At 47.8% G+C, this 24,183-nt stretch overlaps 1 protein-coding gene across 1 annotated transcript in view; it reads left to right on the top strand.

Annotated features, from left to right (window-relative positions):
- The window catches only part of PTPN3 (protein tyrosine phosphatase non-receptor type 3), a 111,293-nt gene that overhangs the window by 18,471 nt on the left and 68,639 nt on the right, over positions 1-24,183 (top strand). Inside the window, 4 exon segments of the mRNA XM_047699159.1 lie at positions 13,828-13,982; positions 19,370-19,477; positions 19,554-19,596; positions 22,113-22,191. Of these exon segments, the coding sequence (XP_047555115.1) occupies positions 13,845-13,982; positions 19,370-19,477; positions 19,554-19,596; positions 22,113-22,191 (368 nt within the window). The 5' untranslated portion in view covers positions 13,828-13,844.

Here is a 24,183-nt window from a genome sequence, read left to right as displayed (position 1 = left end):
AGCAGGGCTCCACTGGGCCCCACTTCCCTGACCTTTGTGGCCGCCTGTGGTCAGATGTTTGACAGTGGGTTAATGGGAACAAGGACAACTTAAAAAAAAAAAAGGTGCCCGCTCAGGACAACACTGTCAGCTGCTTGTTTTCTCTGATGTGCGTTCATCTGAGCCGACCCTGTGGGGCAGCTTCTCAGCATCACTGGCCTCTCCTTCCCCTCCCAGGTGAGCCAGCTGTGGGCGATGGGGGCCAGCTTGTCCTTCACAGCCATGGAGCTGGATCCTGCATGGCCTGCATACCTCCCACAGCTCGCTCGGAGAACAGCAAGGTTTCAGTCCTGTCCGGCTGCCCGGGATCCTCCTGGGGACCCAGGCCCCTGGCACACCTCAGATGCCCCATGGCTGTCCTCATGAGATCCTGGGCTTAGGGCCCCACCATGCAGGGGAAGAGGGAAGAGTCTAGTTGGACTCAAGTTGCCTTAGAAGCCCTGCCATCCAAGGGCTGCAGTGAACCTGGGCCTCCATCCGGAGTCCTCCGAGTTCGGGGCTCCCTGGAGGCAGGTGCGTGGGGAGGGAAATGGAGGGGAGCTGGGTTTGGGACTGGCTTGTAGCTCTCAGGATCTCCGTGGAAGGAGAGCTGTTGGTCAGAGTTTGGAGAGGCCCAGGCCATACTGAGGGCCTGTCCTCCAGAAATGAGGTGACCTACTCCTGTTCTCCCACTGCTAATAATTAACCCAGAGTGGCTGCCGGGAGCTGGAAGGGCCTGTGGATGTCTCGCCCTCGAACTCCGGCCCACACCTTTTGCACAAAGGAAAGGAAGTCCTTTACTATGCTTCCTCGGACCTGAGAGACGCGTACCACATTTTAACTCCCATCAGCACGCCCTTACCACATTTTAACTCCCATCAGCACGCCCTTGGCAGTCTGAGGGTACTTTGTACTTTTTCTTTAATTTTTTTTCATTTGAAACACCTGTTCAATCAGTTGTATCATCTTAGAGGGAATAGGGTAATAAATACCCAAGTCATTACTCAGGTTTCTGATGTCGCAGAATTAGGGCGAAGAGGTCTTCTGGACCATTTCCTCCTTAAGAGGAAATCTACGAACATGTGAACTGTGGGGAGTGTTTACAAAGATTATCTCAAAAGGTAAGAACATACCTTTAGTCAGTAAATTACAGAGACCGCAGGGCTTACATGGGGCCTTCTCCCTCCCCTGCCACTGTGAATCACCTGTAACTCATCTTCCTTCCCCGTCGTGTGGGCCTGTGGACTCAGTGCGCAGGCGTGTGGTGCCTCGCTTGAGCTTGGGATCGTCCCCTTTGGAGGCTGACTGTGTGACCTGGGCATGGCTCCTGGCATTGAGTCTACCAATCTGTAAAGTGGAAACAGGAGGACTGGCCGCCAGGCCCCATCAGAATGAATGGGCTCAGGAGGAATGGGGGCAGAAGTATTAAGAAAAGTCTGAAGCCCTGTGGGACCCTTGGTGATTCCTCAGGATGAGAAGCCTGGGGATGGCAGCGGCCGGGGGACTAGGAATGAGGTGGTTGAAGCATCAGTACTCCTAGCAACCGCCAGTGTCTGCTGGGGGCCAGGCAGGAGAGCCTTGCTCCTCAGGATTACGTACATATGAGCAAACAGACTTACACCGTTCTTCTGACCAAGGTCCTGTCATCTCAGGAGTGGCCAAGCAGAGACTGGAACTCGCTCTGGTCTGGCTTACTCCTTCTGGCCTCCAGTGGCCCTGGCCACCTGGACAGTGGTGTTACTCTCCCCCTATCCCCGAGACTGTTGACATCAAAGAACTGTCTCTCTGTATTCCCAACTCCCAGCACCTGGAAGACCGCAAACAAATAAATGTAACAATGGCAGCAACAGATACAGTATTTGCATTCAAATGTTCCTAAACCCTGTTACTCTCATTAGCGTTTTGGCACGTCTTTGTAAAGGTTTTTTAGAGACTGGGCAGTTTCCTTTCATTAATCTTCGACTCCATCTCACCAAGTCCTAAAGCCCTGGCTGACTAGGCTCCATAAAAATAACATTTTATCTTGGTGTCTAGAGACGCCGGGCTACTGTACCTAATATAACCCAGGACTGGCCCCTTGGCTTAAAATCTTTCAGGCAGAGGATTTTAAAGCTGGAGGGAGCCTTTGGAGGGCCCTGAGCTGGGAAACGGTGAAGGAACACCAGGGAAAACTGAAGAATGGAATAGCAGCTTCCCAGGTCACTGGCCTGGTTTAGGGACAAATGGGACAATATTTTTCAGGGGGCGGGGCGGCTGGGGGATATTTTTCTGAGCTTCCCTGAGATAAAATTATGGCGAGGGCTGCTGCTGGTGAGGATTGGGTTTCTCTGGCCGGGCTGCCGGTGGCTGCAGACTCCTTGGCTGGAACGAAGCTGGCAGGAAGGTCCCGTTGGGAGAGGCTGACTTCTTGGCCGGGATGAGTTGCGATTAGCACATCTCCAACCTTTGAAAGTGACTTTAGCTGTTTTCTTTTCTGAAGGCTTCTGCTACTTTTGGCTGTAAAGGGGTGGGGGCCGGAGCCCAGGATGGAAATATCAGGGATGGACACCCAGATGGGCGTGTCTGTGCCCTGAGGGCAAATACTAGCACAGTATTTTTGTAAAGTTTCTGCAACTTGATTCATGTCCCTGTAGAGGAAATTTATTCCATCCTGTTTTCCAGTCCGTTTGGGGCCTCGTGGAACTATCTAGAAGGAGAATGGTAAGAGATTGGTAGCTTAGTTTTAGGTGGAAAGAACTCAGTATAGAACATTCTACCGTCTGTGTTTTGAGCTTTGTGTATTGCTTTTTGTCCATTCATACTCTTTTATCCCCTGTTTCAGTGTTGGGTCATTCTGGTTGTTTTCAAGAATGAGGTATCCATTTAGAATTCTTTCCCATGAGAGGTCTGTGTAAGGAATTCAGTTTTGTTTTTTGTTTTTGTTTTTGTTTTTAAGATTTTATTTGTTTATTTGGCAGAGAGAGGGAGAGAGCCCAAGCAGGGGGAGCGGCAGGCAGAGGGAGAAGGAGAAGCAGGCTTCCCCACTGAGCAGAGAGCCTAATACAGGACTCGATCCCAGGGTCCTGGGACCATGACCTGAGCTGAAAGCAGACGCTTAACTGACTGAGCCACCCAGGCACCCCAGGAATCCCATTTTTAAGGTGCTGCTTTGAGTGGGCTTACATGTACAGAAGCTTAACCTTGGCATTGTTGAAACTGAAGTCATAATAGAACCTTGGTCTTGGAAGCTCAGAGTGCACCCATTCCACCGCCTTCAGTGCCGGCCTGCCCTCTGCAGCCTTCTCACCAGAGGTCTTACCCAGCTTCTCTGCTTGCACTTCTAGTGGGGGGATCTCCCTCTCTCCTGACACAGTCCCTTCCATATTTGTGCAGCCTCGACTGTTCAAAAGCTCTTCCTTCTGTTGAAGGGACATCTGTTTCTTTCATCTTCTACCCATGAAACCCCTGGGGTTTAAATAAACCAGGCTATAGTTAGCAATAATAAGTACCATTGATTGGACCCAACTAGGTACCAGTTAATTTGCACATATATTCAGTGCTTAAAACCTTGGAAAGCAAAGAACGTTTCCCCCTTTTACAGATAGGGAAAACGGGTGAGTGATTTCTAAGTTCATGCAGCTACTAGGTGGTTGAGCTGGGGTTCCAGCCCAAGTCTGATTCCAGCCCAAGTTGCCAACCTTCCCACTGCCTCCCACCATATCCTGTGTGACAGCCACTTGGATTTTTGAACCTCATCTTCCTTCCCTGAGATTTCTCTGGATACCACTTATTCCTTAGACACTCCAGCTAAAATCTTTCTTTGCAGTTCTTAAAATGTGTTTCCCTTCCTGGCTTTTACAAATGCACTTTGGTGTTGGAAGCCATTCTACCTGGTAGACTGTCTTAATCCTGCAAGATTCCCCATGAGACCTTGGTGAGCTGGTCCCACTGCCACCACACTCAGGCTGGGAGCCTTCCTCCCGTTCCTCTCGTGTCCTGGGTGTTCATCTGCCTTAGAAGCTGAAACTCCAGGCGCCTCCATCTCCCCACCTTACCCCTCCAACCCGGCCTGACACAGAGCAGGTGCCCAGGAAATGAATATTGAGAAATGGTCCAGAACTCCTTGGCCAGAGTAGTAATAAAGGCTAAAAGTAATTATAAACAAGATGAAGGGTCTGTGAAGTTCTAGTCCTAGTCCAGTGTGGGACTTCAGCCAGCTGTTGGAAGGACGTAAGGACACCTTGTCTGGTGGGGTGTCCTAGAAGTCCTTTTCCTCAGTATGGTTTGGGTCAGTCCCCCCCTTTTTTTTTTTTAAAGATTTTTATTTATTTATTTGACAGAGAGAGATCACAAGTAGGCAGAGATGCAGGCAGAGAGAGGGAGTGGGAAGCAGGCTCCCTGCTGAGCAGAGAGCCCGATGCGGGGCTTGTTCCCAGGACCCTGGGACCATGACCTGAGCTGAAGGCAGAGGCTTCAACCCACTGAGCCACCCAGGCGCCCCTGGGTCAGTCCCTTTAAGGGCTGGCGTGTGTCCCCCTCTTTCTTCCAGGAGGCAGGCTTGCTGGCTTCTGAAGTTTCTGGGTTCTCCAAGGTGGTATCTTCACGGGAGAAGTTCACCAGACTCTGTTCAGAGCCTCCCTTGGGGGGCGACCACATCCCGGCCTTCTCATTTCTCCGCAGCCCACACTATGTAGGCGCCAGACACATCCACACGCGTGATGAAAACAGCCCTGGGAGGGCTGAGTCCTGGGAAGTTGGGGATAGGGGTGCACTTTAACACTGCACCATGATAACGTTCCCTAAACATTAAAAAACAAATAAAAACCCCTAAAAACCTCACTTTAAAAAAAAAAAAAAACCTCCTGAAGGGACACATGTCTGGCTTGGTCCATAGAACATGCCGCTCTTGATCTCAGGGTCATGAGTTCGAGCCCTGTGCTGGGAGTAGAGTATAGTTTTAGAAAATCTCACGAAGATGGTGTTAAAAGCCAGAAGAGTAGTTACCGCTAGGGGAAGTCATGTTTGGAAGAGGGCATGGGGTTGGGCATGCCAGGCTTCTTGAGAGCTGTGCAGTTAGGATTTGTGTGTTTTTCCCCCACTCTGTGATCCTTCAAGAGGCAGAGGGAGGCTGTCATGACTTCATTGAGTAGACTCACACGCCTAACAAGAGCTTTCTCATCGTTTGGGAACAGACTGTGTTGAGTTCCTTAGCGTCTCAGCGCTACCCTGGAAACTTCGCCCCGTGGAACAGACGAGGTTGGCTTCTCTTGACAGCATTACCTCTCTCCCAAAGCTGCCTGAAGCTCCCAGGGAGCTCTTTATCTTGCCCTTCAGGGAGCTTAAAACTACTCCCTTGTTATCCTCCCAGTATCAAGTATAACCCTCTTATTTTGTTAGTTTTGCAAGTGTCATGGTGTTGAACCTATAAATAAACCCCGACACCATAGTAAGAGAACTATTTGGCATTTTGAAGTTGTAGGAGAAGGAGGGTGCTAATTACCGGTCTGTGTTTGAATACAACTAATCCTGCAAATTATTCCACCCTGCTTCCCCGGGGGCTCCGGTTGGGAGATCCACTCCCCGGACATATTACAGGGTCTACAGAACAAATGATTGGATCCATAGACTGTACTTCTGGAGTGTGAGGATTAAAAGTCGCAAGATAATTTGCGTATCGAGCTGTGCTATTGAAGGGACTTGGATGAGCATTTTTTCCCATGTGGTGGCCGATAATGTGAAATGTGAGAGTTAAGAACTTTCATAAATGTGTTCACAGAAGCTTTTTTTTTTTATTTTTATTTATTTATTTGACAGAGAGAGAGAGAAATCACAAGTAGGCAGAGAGGCAGGCAGAGAGGGTGGGGAAGCAGGCTCCCTGCTGAGCAGAGAGCCCAATGCCATATGGGCTCCATCCCAGGACCCTGAGACCATGACCCAAGCCGAAGGCAGAGGCTCAACTCACTGAACCACCCAGGCGCCCCGAAGCATTTTTTTTTAATAAATATGGTATTACTCATATATGCATGCGCAAAATTAAAAATAAGTCTTATGCACCAATACTTTCCATTGTCAGCTGTGATTATTATTTTCAGTAGCAGGCTTTAAGCCTTAAAAATCCTATTGAAAAGTTAATTTGTCCTGAGCCTCTATGCCGAAGAATTAGTGCACTGGCTGTAACATTGAATTAGCAATGTGAAAATGCCATCCTTAATAGATTTTTTTCTAACTTAGTGATATTCATAGTGATTGTTTACATTATAAACTAGTTTTTAAAAGAAGTCTGTGTATTTATCTTCTTATTGTTACGGCGTGTTGTACTTTGGATATTTAAAAAGCCAAGTAACAGGAGGGGGGGGAGGTAATTGCCAGAAAGCAGTGTTGATAAATTTATGGAAATTAGCCATGAGGAAAATTAAGTTTCGTATACCAGCTGTAATTTTACCAAGTGCACATAATTTAAAATTAATAAAGTGACGAACACCTGGGTGGCTCAGTTGGTTAAACGTCCCACTCTTGCTTTCGGCTCAAGTTACGATCTCAGGGTCCCGAGACCGAGCCCCACATTGGGCTCCATGCTGGGCATGAAGATGGGGGTATTGGATCCAAATACCTGCTTCAGCTTCTCCCTCTCTCTCTGCCCCCACTCCTTGCACACAAGCACTTTCTCTCAAAAAAAAAAAAAAAAAAAAAGTGAAATAGTATATATGGCAGTGTTTTTTTAAGGTATATGGGTATTTTCAAAAGGAACTAAAATCACTAATGGGTGGGGCTGAGTTTCATTAATAACATTCGCAAAACCTAATAAATCACAAAATGCGTGCATCTCTTTTCCCTTTGTTTCTTTCCTTCCTTCCCACAATAGTGGACTGTCCCTGTTCTCTGAGGAAGTGCATTACAGAAGACACTGCTGTCTTTTTTATAACTTGGCTGTTAGGAATTGTTAAGAGTTACTGTCTGGGAAAGATGTGAACTAACTCAAGCAAAGAAGCCAAGACATCTGGTTACATAATGTCAACTGATAGAATCCTTTTTGAACTAACATTATTTATGTGTTGCTTTCTTCCTCTGTCTGACAACAGTGCTAATCCCAGCACTGACGTATAGACTGGAAAGTCTGTTTCTTCAACCACAGTGTCTTGCAAAGGGCTTCCCCAGACTGAGTAAGGGGACAGCTGCTAAGCTGCAGAAAACTCCTTTTAGCTCTGGGAAGTGATTTGTAATGTAGAAAAACTGACCTAGGGTACCAGCCTAACCAGGCTCCTGGCTGTGGACACAGATGGTCAAACCAAAAGGACCCCTGGGTTGATCTGGTTGAGTATTTTCCACTGGATGGTGCTCAGACCCGCTGAATTTAGGTCCCCAGGGGATGCTTACTAAAAATGCAACTTCTGTCTGACCACTAAAGCAACCCAAGTTCCTGGTTTAGATCCTGGATCAGGAGGAAAGACATAAAGGACATCATTAGAATAATTTGCATATCTTTAATATGGGCTGTGTATTACATAAGTGCTTTATCAATGTTAAATTGTCTCGGTGCAATCATTGTACTGTGGTGTGAAAGGTCCTTGTTCTTGAGAGACTTGCTAAAATACTCAGAGGTAAAGGGGCATGATATCTGCACCTTCCAAGTGATCAGTAAAAAGCATGAGGCCAAGTGATCAGTAAAAAGCATGAGGAGTGCGTGTGTGTGCTCAGGAGAGAAAGCGTATGTGGCAAAATGCCAGTTAAATCCAGGCCGATGAGGGTGCATGGGAGTTCTCTTTTTCTTGCAGTTTTCCTATAAGTTGGAAAAAATTAACTTTTAAAATGCAGTTTCCTCCGTCCTTACCAAACCATAATTTCTGTAGGTGGTGCCCAAGAATCTATTTTAACAAGTTCCCCAGATGATTAAATCAAGCACATTAAAGTTTTATTTAAGTCTTTGGTTTAAAAAGTCTCGTTTTATTCACTATTTCTTTCTTAGCAGCTTAATTACTAAGCATACATTCTTACAGTTTGAGCTGATCTTAATCTAGTGCTTCATATACAAATCCCCTTCCAGATGTTTATAAATCTTTAGAAGGGAACACGCCACTCAGAGGAGTTTAAGGAACACTTAAGCCTGACCATAAAACAGACCAGAGCTAGAAGTTATCCTATGTGAGACGCAGTCAACAATTGGACTTTCTCCTATCCGTAGGCAGTGAAGATGTCAGTGATGTGTGTTTGCCCCCCCAGAGACTTGGTTAAACCATAAATGCAGCCCGACTGCTGCGGTATTTACAGTGAAAAGGAGGAGAAAGCAATATTGGTATTTGATGAGTCATCTCTCTAGCCTGGCTGATTATACATGAGTGTTTATTACTTTTCCAAGCTAGGGACGTTCCTCTCTAGCTGATCAGACATCTGTTGGGGCTTATAAATATCCTCCCCACGCCCCAGAAGAACCTCTCCTGAGTTCACTAGGGAAGAAGAGTTGGAGGAAAAGGAGAGCTTTGGAATACAAGGAAGGCCTTCTAATATCGTGAGAGATTTTTTTTGAAGTTGAACTGGGATGAGAAGGGAGGGTGGCTGTGCTGTTGCCTTCCCGGAAGAAAGTAGGAGGTGATAGGGTGGGAGGTGGTGTTATTTCCTCTGGTGGCCACTAGGTGGTAGCATCGGCCTAGGTCAGCCTGATGATTGTTCAGGTTGATTCCTGTTCTGAGCCTGCTGTGGTTCATTTTTAGGGTTTATTGGGTGTTGATAAATCAGGATTGCTTTTTTTTTTTAAGATTTTATTTATTTATTTGACAGACGGAGATCACAAGTTGGCAGAGAGGCAGGCAGAGAGAGGAGGAAGCAGGCTCCCCGCTGAGCAGAGAGCCCGATGCCGGGCTCCATCCCAGGACCCTGGGATCGTGACCCGAGCCGAAAGCAGAGGCTTTAACCCACTGAGCCACCCAGGCGCCCCGGTTTTTTTTTTGTTTTTTGTTTTTTGTTTTTTGTTTAACTGAAACCTGTGCTCTTGAGTTAGAGGTCTAAATTGTTATTTTTGAAAAAAGGGTATAAAATAACCTTAACACTTTCTTTTAAAATGACCAAAGTGGAATTGAGTTGCTTTTTGACTTTGTCTAATGGAGAAGAGTACACTGCTCTCCTTCCTGTCTATCTATCTGTGGTTCATGGGCTTGTGAAAGAACAGAGTTCCCCAGGTCTGCATGTAGACTCTTGGGAAATAAAGCATCACCTCTTCCCCTGTCCCAGGCTCCAGGGCAGATGGGGAGCCCGAAAGGGAGCCCTACGCCCTACGCATGAGGGCTCTGGTGTCCCACGTGCCCTCGATGGCCACACCCCAGGCAATGTGCTCCTGCTCCCAGAACCCGAGTTTGTAGAGCAGCTCATAGATATATCACACATCTCTGGTACCTTTTAACCTTAGAAGCTGTCTTTATTAAAAACTGAAGAAACAATATTTGTATATCTGTAAGATATTTGAAGTCAGGATTATCTACAGAATCTAGTGGACCCCTGGTGGATTAGAAGCTTAACGTTATTAATAAAATGCCTTTTTAAAAAATTCTATTTATTTATTTGACAGACGGAGATCACAAGTAGACAGAGAGGCAGGCAGAGAGAGGAGGAAGCAGGCTCCCTGCTGAGCAGAGAGCTCGATGCCGGGCTCGATTCCAGTACCCTGGGATCATGACCCGAGCCAAAGACAGAGGCTTTAACCCACTGAGCCACCCAGGCGCCCCTAATAAAATGCCTTTAACTGAGTACCTGCTACGTGTCTCACATGGTCTACACACTTCACATGTGCTAATCCTAGTTGTCATGGTACGCACTGGGCCCCTACTGGGCACCAAGTGAAATGTGGCTCTTTATGCCTGGCAAGGACAGGCTGGTAAGGACTACAGTTGTAGTCGAACCTCTGTTGTGCAGAGTCGACAGTGGAGTCATTAACTGATTGATTTTGGTTTTGAAGATGAAGAACAAGCTTGGCTTCCATATTATGAAACGCGTCACTTGCAGCCGTAATCACTTGTGGTTGGAGAGGCCGGTGTCTTCCTGGTTGGGTTGTGGCTTTGTTTAAATGAAGAGGCTTATAAAGGAAGCCCTAGAAAGCCCGAGTTCCCCACTTGCTGGGGCTCAGGAAGTGGGTCAGTCAGTCAGCATCCATTGTCCTGACCCGATTGTTTAAGATAGAATTTCAAGACAATCAGAAAACACATGGTTCAATGACATGGTTATTCAGCGTGAGGCTTGCTCTTATCAAGGCTTGCTTCAGGAGTTAACGTGGGGAGAACAGCTCCGCAACTTTCATGAAATTCCTCTTCATGACATTGTCGTTAGGTTTCAAACCCTTTTATATAGCAGAGATGCATGTGCGGAGGAAAACGGGTCTCTTTGTCACCTGGCTGCACGACGGTGCTGGGAGGCCCCATTAATCACGGTCAAGTTAATAAGTCCCACCACTACCCACGCTTGGGCCAGCTGCGCAGAGCTGCTCAGGCAAGGGGCCGCGTGCAGATCAGTTCACGGTCCTTTCATGTGGCAACTCTTGTCTGAAATCACCTTTGGCTTTTTCCATCCAGAGTCATGGCCTGATGAGCTCTTAGTTTTGGCGGTTCTGAGGGACAGCCCTATTCCACGGGTGCGGCCTCAGTGACGGGCTTGGGTTCCGTGGGACCTGTATTCTGAGTGTGACATGCAGAGCACATCCTGAGGTTCCCTGAGAACCCATCCTCTAGCCACTGACAGCCTGGCCCTTCTTTTGCTGGCTTCCCGAAGGGAAAGTCGTTCTGTACCGCACCCCAGGACGCTGACTCACCATCTACGGGTGTGGCTAGGACAGGCCTGCACCTCCCACTAAGAGCCACACAGAGTGATTCTGTCGTACCTTAAAAAAAAATAAAATAAATTATGGCCCACCTGAAATTTTTAGACAAAGATAAGTCTGACATTTTAAACGCAATGTGGTTTAAGTACTAAGGAACATGTTTGTTGTCTCTTGATAACTTTTGGCATTACTCAGAAAACGCATCCCTGCTTCTGACGACATTTTGGTTGGAAAGGGCAAGGTGGAGGCGGTGAGGTGGGTGGGGTTGTGGAAGGGACAGAATTGAGTTTTCTTCCACTGCTGCCAATCCCAGGGATCTGTGGTATTCATATTTGAGATTTCCCTGCCCCTGACCTCGGGAGGCTAGAGGTGTGTCTGGAGCTCCCTAGGGAGGATGAGGGGCCAGGTGCACCCTTGCGTCCCGGAGCCTCCCCCTCCTTTGTGGTTGAGCTTCCTGCGGCTGGGCTGTGCCTGTCTGGTTCCCTGAAGCTTGATTCTCAGGCTCCAGTCAGCTCTGTCCTCACCCCTTCCTTGCTGCCCATTCCCAAATCTGGATCTCTGGCCCCGTCTGACATGGGGTGCTGGTTTTCCAGTTATCTGGGACTTGTTCCTCACCGCGTGGACCCTGGGTCAGAGGCTCCGTCCCGTGCGGACTGCAGGGCCTCGCTCAGCCCTGCTGGAATCCTGGTTTGTCTCTGATCCAGGTCCCCAAGGGGTCTCGCGTGTCCACGTTACAGTGCGAAGAGCCCTGGTCTACGGGATGTCCCCACCCTCGTTCCCTCCTCCTTCCTGCCGCCACCAACCCAAGTTAGGCTGTCTGGTAGCACTGGTTTTTTGGTGTTTTTGTTTTGTTTTGTTTATTTATTTATTTATTTATCAGAGAAAGAGCATAAGCGGCGGGAGGGGGGCGGTGGGCAGCAGAGGCAGAGGGAGAAACAGGCTCCCTGCTGAGCAGGGAGCCCCATACGGTGCTCGATCCCAGGACCCAGGCAAACACTTAACTGACTGAGCCCCCCAGGCGTCCCAGGTAGCACTGTGTTTTCTCGTGCTTCATTTTTCATTTTTCTTCCTTGTACTCACTGATTTGTTCAGCTGTATATTGGCTGCCTCCCAGAGCTGGGTGTTGGGAGATGCAGTGAGCAAAACCAGATGTGGTTCCTAGCCCTGTGAAGCTTATTAGGTTGTCGCAGGAGCTGATATTAGCTACGTCATCAGCTGTAACTGTGGAATTAAAACGAGCATCGTACAGGACAGCTTGTAAGGCAAATATAGAGTAGTTAAGGACACCAGGGAAGGCTTTGCTGAGGAAGTGACACCTGTGCTGGGTCCTGAGTCCTGAATAGGAGCAGAAAGAACTTCCTGGGCAGAAGGAATAGCATGTGCAAAGGCCCAGCGCATCACAGAAAGTTTACAGAGAATTAATCAAAAAGAACATTAAATCACACCCGAGTCGTTCATCTTTATCTGTTCTTCCATCCAGCCTCATCAGCCTCATCAGATTTACGCCTTGTCCATTCCTGAGGCCGAGGAGCTGGCACAGACCCTGGGCTTTTTTGTCTGCACGCCACGACCCTGGGCTTGGCTGCACATTTGATCTCTTTTGGTCTTTTTGGTTCCACAAGTACGGTCACTAGGAAAACCTCTTTCCTCACTGCTCCCTGAACACACCGTGGTCAGATTTTAAACCAACTCCCTCTTCATACATGTGTTATTTTAAGTGAATTGATATTGAAAAACAGAGTAAAGTACACAGGTTAAGTACAGAGCTTGACGAAGCTTCACCAAGTAAATACGCTGGTATCAGCATTACCCAGATCAATAAATAGAGTGTTATAAGCATTCCGGAAGACTCCTGTCTCTGTCTCTGTCTCTCTCTCTCACACACACACACACACACACCATCACTTCACACAGCAGTAACCACGCTTCTGTCCTCTATTAACACTGATCCGTTTTGCCCGTTTCTGAACTTTACGTAAATGGGTTCGTGGTATCAGTCACCCATTATGTCTGGCTGCTTTTGCTGAACACAACGTTAAAAGAAGTCGTTTGTGTTTTGCCTAATGGTAGTTCATTTATTTCCTTTGCTGTATAGTCAGTGTGGTGGGAGTCGACCGTAATTTCCCCATTCCATTGATGGGCACTGGAGTCTTTTCCAGTTTGGGGCTGTTACAAAAAATTCTCTCCATGTCTTTTAGTGGATAAGTCTACATGTTTCTGTTGGGAATTTGCCTAAGACTGGAATTGTGTCGCGGAGTATACATTTGTTCATTTCTAGTAAATACTGCCAAATAGTTTTCCAAAACAGTTGTGCTAATATTTATTCGTACCAGCAATGGCCGAAAGTTCCAGTTGCTGTACATTGTGGCCAACACTTGGTTTTGTCCGGTTTCCCTGTGGCCACTCTGCGGGGGGGAGGGTCTGTGGTGCTATTACCTTGTGGTTTTAATTTTCATTTCTTTGACAGCTAATGCGGTTCCCATTTTCTACCAGATGGCTTGTTTTTTCTCATGTTGATTTGTAGGAGCCCTTGATGTATCTTTTATAGACACATATTGCAAGTATCTCCCTGGGTTGTCTTTACTTTTAAATGGTGTCTTTTAATGAACGTAAGTTACTTAATGTACCTTCTTTTACCAATACGCATTTTCATATTTTAGATCATTTTTATACCACATTTAGTTCCTTAAAAAAATGAAAAAAAGGAGTAGAATATACAAATATGTATTTGTTAAAAAACGTAAAAAATTAAAAGCCTGGGGAATATAAATTAGATTTAGGCCAGGGAGATAAGACACACAAATAACCCTTGTCATTCTATTCATGTGTAACAAATGAGCAGTAAATTTTGCTTAGAGACACTTAGAAGTAGAAACTCAAATGGAAGCATGGTGTGTTATCTGGTCCTCATTTCTGTGAGTTCTTCAGTGTGTGAGGGTTAAAGCAGACAAGGGATGGGTGGACTGTGAGGAGGTCCCATGCAACGGGTAATTTGCATGCCAGAGAGCTGACAGGCATAACTTCTGTTACAGGTTGTTCAGCGATAGTTATGACCTCCCGGTTACGTGCGTTGGGTGGAAGAATTAATAATATACGCACCTCAGAATTACCCAAGGAGAAAACTCGGTCCGAAGTCGTCTGCAGTGTCCGCTTTCTCGATGGCTTGGTACAGACCTTCAAAGCTAATGTAAGTTCTCCAAATTCAATTTTTTCTGAATTCATGCCACTGAGAAATCATTTTTCTTCGTTTTATAAACCAAGAGATGAAAACTATTTTAAAATGAAAGCTTGCGGGGCGCCTGGGTGGCTCAGTGGGTTAAGCGTCCGACTCTTGGTTTTCGGCTCAGGTCATGATCTCAAGGTCCTGGGCTCGAGCTCCGCACTCAGCAGAGTTTGTTTGTCCCTGTACCTCTGCTTCTCCCTCTGCTCATGTTCTCTCTCTCTCTCATAAATAAATGAAATCTTAAAAAAGTAAAATAAAATGAAAGCGTGAGATCTCAGATCTTCTATGTTGAGACTGGGCTGGAAATAACTCTAAAATCTCTGCCCACGTTCTTGTTCACCTAGAGTGTCTTTCCCCCTCTTCTTGGAGACCTGAACTGAGAGACTCTTTGATGTTACTTCTTCTGTGACATCTTCGTCAGCTTCCCGAATTAATTCTCCTATAATGGTGCCCTGTAGGCTTTATGAGAGCCCATGCCACACTGCACTGATTGTAGTTATAATTCCTAGGTTATATGTTCTTTAATGAGGCCCGTGGCCAACGCTTATGACATGTGCGAGGGGATGGGTCCAGTCTGGAGGGTGTTGAGACGGTTCTGCTCATAGATGGCAGGGCTCAGGGAGAGCCTGGCTTCTCCCGCCTCAAGCCCAAGACAGAGGGAGGACTGGAAACGTGGCCTCCATCTTTGGCCAGCAGTGAGATGCCTGACCCAGAGCAGTCCGTGCTGCCCTGCCCTACCCCACCCTACCCCAGTCACTGTTTAGGCCAGTGCCCTCTGCCTGTCTCTCCCATCCTCTGGGTCGGCTGCCGGCATCTGCCTCAGCCTGGAAAGTTCGGTGTGCAAGGAAAGAGAAAGAGAAGACTGGGTGCAGGAAACAACTAGGGGTAATAGAAGGCTACAGGACTGGAAAGGATGACACTAACTGGCCTCTGGGTCTTCTGCACCACCCCTAAGTCTGCCTCCCACTGACCCCAGCTCACTATGGAACTTGATAGCCAAGAAGACAGGAGGAGAGAGAGTGGTTTGCATGAAGTCACAGCATGGTGGGTGCTCAGAAAAGGCCGCAGGTGTCTCCTCCAGAGACTGTAAACTACAGTGTGTGTCTGGCTCTCTTGTTGATTTGGGGGCTGTTCCTTTGCTGTTTATCTTCTTCCTGACAAGAACATGAATGTTTCCCCAGCAAATGTTTACTGGGCACCTACTATGTGCCAGGCTTCATGCTGGGCGTAATGAATATAGCAGTGAACAAAATAGCAAGGTATCTGGCCTTTCACGGCTTGTATCCTTGTGTGAAGAAATGAACCTTAAAGAAATGTATACTTTGTCAGGTGGTATGTGCTTAGAAGAAAAATAAAGTAGGATGGGGAGGGTAGAGAGGGCTAGAGCAGGACAGGGGCGGGGTTGTCATTCCTACAGAAGTGATCAGGGAAGATCTCATCTAAAGGAAGTGAGAGAGGGGCGCCTGGGTGGCTCAGTCAGTTAAGCAGCTGCCTTCGGCTCAGGTCGTGATCTCAGAGTCCTGGAATTGAGCCCCACATTGGGCGCCCTGCTCAGCAGAAAGCCTGCTTCTCCCTCTTCCTTTACCTACTGCTCTGCGTACTTGTGCTCTCTCTCTCTCTGTCAAATAAATAAATAAAAATCTTAAAAAAAAAAAAAAAAGGAAGTGAGACAAAGAACCATGTGATTCTCTGGAGGGGAAGCACATTCCAGGTAAAAAAAAATAGCAGTGCAAAGGTCCTGAGGCAGGCTCCCATTCAGTGTAGTTGCAGGACAGTATGAATACTAGTGCGTCTGGAGTAGGATGAGCAAGGGGGAGAGTAGCAAGAGCAGTCAGAGGTCATTGGTATCGGGGTGATCAGAGGGACTGTGGAGAGCTGTGGGTCATCCTGAGGGCCTTGAGTGCTGGCTTTATTCTGAGAGAGGCAGAGAGCTTTGTTAGGTCTGGGCAGAGACCTTACATGATCTGACTCAAGTATCTGGATGCTCTGTCAGTAGTAGACTGTGGAGGGCCAGGGACAAGAGACTATTCGAACAGTCCAGAGGAGAAGAGGAGGTTGGACAGTGTGGTAGTATGTGAAGGTAGTTAAGAGTAAACCAAATCTGAAACTATTTTTGAAGGCGGAGCCTGTGGGGTTTGCTGATAGATGGAATTTGGGATGTGAAAGAGGCCGCACAGTGGCTCTCAAGGTTGTTGGCCAGGGCAGCTGGCAAGATGGAGCTGCAGTGGATAGAGATGGGAAAGGCAGGAAGCAGGGCAGGTCTGGGGTTTTGTCAGGGACACAGTGAGTTTGAGGTGCCTGGTACTCATCCACGTGGAGTCGGGGATCGCTGTACAGATGAGGAGGTTCAGGGAAGGGTCAGGGCCGGAATATAGGCGGGGGGCTTACTGGGGTGGAGGTGGTATTTTAACCGACAAAACTGGGTGACATCACCTGAGAAGCGAGGCCACAGAAGCTCCGAACATGATTCCCTATTAAAAGGTCTGAGAGAGGGGCGCCTGGGTGGCTCAGTGGGTTAGGCCGCTGCCTTCGGCTCAGGTCATGATCTCGGGGTCCTGGGATCGAGTCCCGCATCGGGCTCTCTGCTCAGCGGGAAGCCTGCTTCCCTCTCTCTCTCTCTCTCTGCCTTCCTCTCCGTCTACTTGTGATCTCTCTCTGTCAAATAAATAAATAAAATCTTTAATTAAAAAAAAAAAATAAAAAAATAAAAGGTCTGAGGGAGCAGGATCAGGCGCTCCAGGAGATGGGGACAGACTCTTCTGGGAGGGAGGAGAATCCCAGGTAAGAACTTCGTGAAGGAGGACGGATGAGCCCCGTAAACGGCGATAAGGAAAGCGCCTGCCCAGAATGATAATCCTAGAGCACAGCCGGAGTTCAGTGGGTGGCCTGTCATTGCTGGTCACGAACACCATTGTTCATGTGTTGCTTCCCCAAGCCTCCTGCAGTCGGGTCAAAGCTGACTCACCTTGAACTTGAATCTGAGGGTCTGGTGGCAGCTTAAGTCCCATTCGCTTTAGAGTTTCTACGTGGAGGGGTCTCTGGCACCACCACCTCATGGGCCGGAGCGGGCCTCATCAGGAAGCTGGCCTGGACATCAGCTGTTCTTAGCCTGGCCCAGGGAGAGAGCCGGTCGGGGATGGTGACCTGGTGCAGCCGAGATGACCTCCCGTTGACTTCCCGTCAGGTGGGAACTGGGCTGGGAGGCTGTGTCCTTTAGTACATTTCAGTTCCTTTTGGGAACTGGGAAAGTTGAGCAGAATATACTAGAATGGGCAAATAACCTCCTCCTATGGGGGAGACGCAGTGCGCTGAATGCAGGCTGTGGCAGCCGGCGGCCCGGAGTCAGGCAGGCGGGCAGGCAGACCATCCATCACCAGCTGACGGCGTGCGGCGTAGAGCTCCCAGGGCCTCTGCCTGCTGGCGGCCAAGGGGATGCCGGTGAGGACCTCACAAGTAGCCACAGGGATTAGAGAGCGTATGTAAAAGTGCACATGGTATCGGATCTGGCTTGGTGTGGATGTTCAATAGTCACTTACCTTTTAAGTATCAAATCCTGTAGAAATTTTAATAAGGAGAACCAGTTGTTGATGGATGCACCAGGAGCGTATCTCCCAACTTGGAATATGCGGACCGAGCCATCTTCTCCACACTATAAGGTTCCCCTGAGAAGGAAGCTGTCCTGGGTAGAGGAAGCAGCAGGTGCAGGGCCCTAGGGCAGGCAGGGGGGTGAGTTCAGGAAATGGGCGTGTTTCCTGTTCCCACACTTAGGACCAAACAATATGAGATCCCACCAAAGAGGAGGCTGCAGGAGGAGGCCTGACAGCTCCCTAATTCGTCCGTGTGGCCTATTTCCAGGTACATTATCTGCTCTCAAGCACTCAAAAAAGGAGCTGTCTTTTGCTTGTTCTGTATAGTCTATTTCTGAGTCTTATTGTCCTTAAGTCAAATGGTTTGCTTCAAAGGATGCCTGAGAAGTCAGCCTGATAAAGGAGAGTTTGCTAGTTCCAGGAGGCACCATGCTGTCTCTATCCTTTGTGTCTTTGTGCCAGGCCATCTGCTTAAAATGCTTTTTCTTAATTTCACCTGGAGGGGAGCAGTGACACTCAGCCCTGACGCCCTCCCAGACCAGGTGGGGAGCTGCTTCTGCTTGTCCCCAAGTTGAATTACCACCTGTGTCGTCCTCCGTGCACTTATCATGCCTTGAATGTCCCAGCATTTGACACACCACGTTCCGGCCACTGTTTCCATGCCTGGCCTCCCTGGGCCACGTCCTGTGATTCTGTCCCCATGCCCAGCACTGTGCCTGCTCTGTAAAGCTTGGTGACGGTGGCTGAGTCCTGCTCTGGACGTGAAGTGTGGTTGAATGTCTCCACTGGCTTCTCACTCCAGGTGGCAGGGAGCAGAGAGGCAGCTAATCCCCCTGGGTGTCACATACCCAGTCACTCTGAGGGTATTTAGGATGGCATTTTCGTGTTCTTAGCCATCTTCCTTCACGCTGTTAGCGTTTTGTTCCCTGTACACACTTCCATGGCTCCCGAGAGCCAAGAAACTGACGTGAGATTAGCATATTGCTGTGGATAATCCGTGGGTAGGTCACGGAGAGTTTACTCTCATGGTGAGGTCTCCGTTTTCCAATTCAGATATCACTTGGGAATTCCAGCTAAGGGGAAGCAAGAAGACTTAGAAAATTAACCTTTGCCATCTTAAGTCATATGTATGTGGTTTTTCTTTGCCCTACTTCCCATATGTACCATGTGACAACATGTCATGTTGACGTGACATCTATTAAAGCATTTCTTACCGTGAGGTCAGAGTGTACATAAAATCTCTAAATGTTTTAACTCCTTTTTTTGCCCACAATGAAGACTTCTTTTTAAAGATTTATTTACTGGGCACCTGAGTGGCTCAGTGGGTTAAGCCTCTGCCTTTGGCTCAGGTCATGATCTCAGGGTCCTGGGATCGAGCCCCACATCGAGCTCTCTGCTCAGCAGGGAGCCTGCTTACCCCCCTCTCTCTGCCTGTCTCTCTGCCTACTTGTGATCTCTCTCTCTGTCAAATAAATAAATAAAATCTTTTTTAAAAATAAAGATTTATTTACTTATTAGAGCATGCGCCTGTGTGGGCGAGCAGGGGGAGAGGCAGAGAATCCCCAAGCAGACTTCCCACTGAGTGTGGAGCCTGACGCGGGGCTCAGTCCCAGGACCCTGAGATCAAACCTGAGCCAGAAACAAGAGTTGGCCGCCTAACCGACTGAGCCACCCAGGTACCCCTGCAATAAAGACGTTGAACTGTCCATTCTTGATTCATTTTAAAATTTTTCCCACTAGACACTTTTTTTTTTCCTTCCCTAGAAACAAGATACCGGTCAAGTTCTTCTGGATATGGTGTACAACCACCTGGGTGTGACTGAAAAGGAGTATTTTGGTTTGCAGCATGGCGATGACTCCATAGACTCTCTTGTGAGTGCCGTCCCTTTAAGACTTGCTGGACTCCTGCATGATCTGGTTTTATAGCGTATGTTTTCTTACCCGACAGAGATGGCTGGAATCAAGCAAACCCATCAGGAAGCAGTTAAAAGGTGAGTGTGACCTTCCCATTTCGGTTGAACGTGGGGTGTTCGTGTATCACAGCCCATTTCTCTCCTCCAAGCCTCAGCGTGCTTGTAACATCTGGGACCTGGATTGCCAGGGGTCCAGGCAATGTGAGTGAGCCCACTTCTCCCTGAGCTCAGCTTCCACATCAGCCCTCACAGCTGGGAGCAGGAAAGGGAAAGGTCAAAGAAGGCAGCCAGGAGCCGAGGAACCTACTTTCTTCTTACAAGGGAAGGAGGATGGCCTTGCTTTGCCCAGTGAGAGAGCCAGGGTGGGAAAGACACACGTGCATACACATGCACACACGCTCACACTTGCTCCCCCTGGAGCCTAAGACCTAGGTAGGTAATATTACAGACGGAGCATACTGCTCCCCAGTCATGAGTGGGCCCCAGTGCTGTCCTGTAACTCCCAGTTAGGAGGGGCTTCACAGCATGCCGCCCCCCCCCCCACCACCAGTCTGTTCCCAGCCTGGTTTTCTAGCATCGCACTCTGTTCCCCTTTATGCACCTTCTGCCCCAGACAAACCTGACTGACCTGAAAGGTTGCAACATTCCTCTGTGCCTTCCCTCAGTCTGTTCCTTTTGTTTGGAATGCTTTTCCCTCTTCCTTATATCCAGATCTTGCTGTTCTTCTAAGCCACTCAGACTCTTGCCTCTGCTATTAGAAGACATGCCTCCCCCTACCCTCCCTTACATTTGTCGTAACTCATTCATCTCTTAGTTGCCTGCCTTAATCTTCCTTGGAAACTGTAGGCTCCTTCGGGGAATGGTGCTTGCCACGTTTTCTCTGCATCCCTCACCATGCACCCCGTTCACGGGAGGTGACCAGTGAAGGGTAAGTGGCAGGTAGATTTCACGCAAGCGGACACACACATGTGCCACATCCCCACACCCGCCCCAGCACCCCAGTGGGAAGGAGTAGAGACGAGGAACCATGGTCGTGATCCCACTGATGCTCTCACCTGGGGCCTGGACCTCCAAGCCCTTACCTCCCTCAGCTTTCAGAACTACCTCCCCATGGGGAGCTGCTGAACCACTGTGCAGATAACTACTGGCCCCCATTTGAATTCTCAGAGCGTTGAGTCCGTAGGCACATGAAGAGGTGTTGTTACTCATTCTCTCACTAACTCCCTCATTCAGGAGATGTGTCCTGAGCTCAGATTTTGGCAGCGCGCTGAGCTGGGCTTTGGGAATCTGGTCCAAATGAGATTTGGACCCTGCCCTCAAGGAGCAGACAGCCAAGGGTAGAGATGTAGGCAAGGAGAGTGATGGTTCTAGGACAGTTCTGAGCACTTGATAGGATGCTCTGGGCGCACAAAGGCATCCCGAGAGACACACACTGACAAGGTACGGTGAGGAGCTGAAGGCAGTGGGAAGACTGAGCTATCCCCTGAAGTGCAGGTGGTCAGACTGTACCAGGTTACGGCGCCACCCACTGGTACCCAGGCCCATGCACAGAGGCACACTCACAGGTGCACACACACCATTCATACCTTTGACCCAAGCCAGAGAGATACTGACAGAAGGTACCACAGAGAGACGAGGTGAGGCGGGCAGATCTGTAGCCGATCAGTGAGAGGAGCAGGGTGGAGAAGGCTTGAGTTTCAGAAGCAGCATAGTGCTGAGCACATAGATGGGCCAGCAAACGTTTACTGAGTAACGGAGAGGGGAGAGGCTGACCTGAAGAGGAGCACGAAATCTTAGCCACACAACCTGATCTGCTCCTGTTGCCATATCCAGCGAAAGAAATGGGCTAATTTTATCTCTATAAGCAAATTGACTTTTGGTATCGTTGCATAAAGCCATATTTGAGTATGTTAATTGTGTAATATTTGCTAATATGTTCATCACTTTGGGAATTCACTTGGCATTAAAAGCATGAACTATTATCAAAATGATTGCTCTGTGGCATAGAGGGATCAAAACCCTCAGTACTTGAGTTCCGGTTTTCTCATCTGCTCTGTGGCCCAAGGCAAGACTGTGTGCCTGTTGGCTTATCTGTAAAGCAGTGCCACCAAGAACAGCCTGACCTACTCAGAGTCACGGCGATGTTTAAGTTGAAGAACACATATGAAAGTGTTATGGCAGTGTTTAAATTCAAGAATGTACATGAAAATGGAAAAAGTATAAAATGGCTATCTGTGTGACATTATTTCTTTATGAGTGTTGTATGATCTGTTGATTTAAGGATTTTTTAAAATTCCTAATACCTGTAATGGAGTGCATTGTTTGAACACAGCCCTAAGATAAACCTATAGTAGGGAGGGGATAGAGAACCTCATTCTATGCTCGTGTTGCAAAATATTTGACTATTTGCAGACTTGGGAGATTTCTAAACGATTATCTTGTGCACTCCTTTTTTGAAATTAGTCCTTTAATTGATGAAAAGAGCTGTGGTCTAGTGGGGAAAAAAAAATGCATCACTAATGCAAGAGTAGCCTCTTACCTGCATTGACTTTTTTAAAGGGAAAACTTAAATTTGTTTTTGAAAAATGTTGTAGGAGGTTTCCCCTGTACTCTGCATTTTCGAGTAAGATTTTTTATACCTGATCCCAACACACTACAGGAAGAACAAACCAGGTAATAACTTTTTTTTTTTTTTTTTAAGTTTCCTTTGTAGTATATAAAAATGAGTAACCACTAAAAATATACTCTTTATCTTATCACTGTGGCCGTACATTTCCTTTGGGTATAACCACACCAGTAGTTATGAAACAAGTAAAAATCAGAGGGTTACAGATTGAAATTTTCATCAGGTAATTAGTTCTCTGTCTGGGGCCTTCTTACTTCCTTATTTGGTGCCATTTGGAGTTCACTGCGAAAGCAGAGAAAGCACTCATTCATTTGCTAACGCGCGGTTGGGGGTGGGGGCATGAGGGGGGATTTGGAAGACCAGTTTGCTTACACAGTCTTCCATCATCTACACATCAAATAACACGGTATCTCTGTGAGGCTAGAACGGAGGCTCTTCGGGATAAAAAGAAGGTTCTGAACTGAGCATTCTCTATCAAATCCCCAGTTGGTAGAAATAGAAAGGAATGCAAGCTGGGGCAGCATCTCTCCTGGGTGAATCAGTCTGTAGAGGCCAAATGTGAGCCAGATAAGGGAAGGAGAGCCGAGATAGAACTGTTTACCCCTCAGGGCTTGGTGAGGGGCCTGACCCTTGTTTTGTGCTAGCTGCTGTGGGTTTTCTGGGTGGGGAACACGGGCTTGGAATGGAAGAGGCCTACGCAGGAGGGTTGTCGCTGTTTGAATAGTGACCCTGCCTCCACTTCCACTCCCCTATAGCAACAGTTGAGCCCTTTTATTAATAATATGTTTATTTTTCATAGGGGGGGAAACTTGCAGAGGTTTTTGTCTCTACCAGAAAAAAAAAAACAAAAACAAAAACCGACTTAATGGATGTTCAGGAATATTGACTCCTATTCTGTGTTCATTGTACCCAGAGACCCTCACCAAGAAGGTGACATTAACTCAGGCATTGAGTATGGTTTTTTGTTTTGTTTTGGAAGGTAATCACATGATGATGTTTTAACTTTTAGGATGTTTGAAGACTAAATATTAGTCTGTTATTCTGTTTTGCTTTCTTTGGGCACCTCTTCCCTCCACAATAACAGACATCGGAGAGTTGACTGTGTTTACTGTTCAGTTGAATTTTAAGCCAGAGTAAGAGATGTCTGGCAGGGCTCATTGGGTCACCGTGGGAAGTTCACGTGGTGCTTTGAGTTTTCCCCATAATGGTTCCTCATGCGGGTGGACTGAGGGGTTGGTGCAACCGCTCAGCCCCTGAGCCAGGGGACACAGAGGGGCGACATAGCTATAGGAACAGGTGTTTGAGATCACCTTACCAAGGTTCCACAAGGCCATTATTAAATACCAAGTTCTGTTGAAGGGATGCTTTGAAAATGTTATGATGGGTTATAAGTGTGTGTGTGTGTGTGTGTGTGTGTGTATACATGTGTGTGATTTTAACCTGTGGATTTTAAAATCACAACCACAGAGCAAAAATGCGTTTTGCTTCACAGGGCAGTCCGGAGGGACATCAGGGAAGCAAATGTTTAATAAACCAAGAGCAAGGGCAGACCCCTCTCATGCTCTCTGTTCTCTCTCTCTTTTTTTTTTTTTTTTTAAGGATTTTATTTATTTATTTCACAGACAGAGAACACAAGTAGGCAGAGAGGCAGGCAGAGAGAGGGGAGGAAGCTGGCTCCCCGCCAATCAGAGAGCCCGAAGCAGGGCTCAATCCCAGGACCCTGGGATCATGACCTGAGCTGAAGGCAGAAGCTTTAACCCACTGAGCCACCCAGGCGCCCCAAGCTCTCTGTTCTCTTAAAATGCCAGTCATTACCCATTAAACATATGAGCAACTGATAGGTTTCAACACCAAGTGTGAATTGCCCTGCCTAAGCTAGTAATTGTCACCTGTGGTTCTGTCCGCCCCTTGTGATGCTGGAGCTCCCAGGGTATGGTGGCCAGCGGGCATGGTGGAGTGCAGGGATTGCTAGGGCTGGCCTACCCCAAGAGTCTCTCTCCACGTCATCAGGCATCCACTTCCATACCCCACTGGAGAGA

Source organism: Lutra lutra, chromosome 13, assembly GCF_902655055.1.
Source record: "Lutra lutra chromosome 13, mLutLut1.2, whole genome shotgun sequence".
Taxonomy (NCBI): Eukaryota; Metazoa; Chordata; class Mammalia; order Carnivora; family Mustelidae; genus Lutra; species Lutra lutra.
The sequence above is the reverse complement of the archived record's forward strand: the minus strand, read 5'-3'. Positions and strand labels throughout refer to the sequence as shown.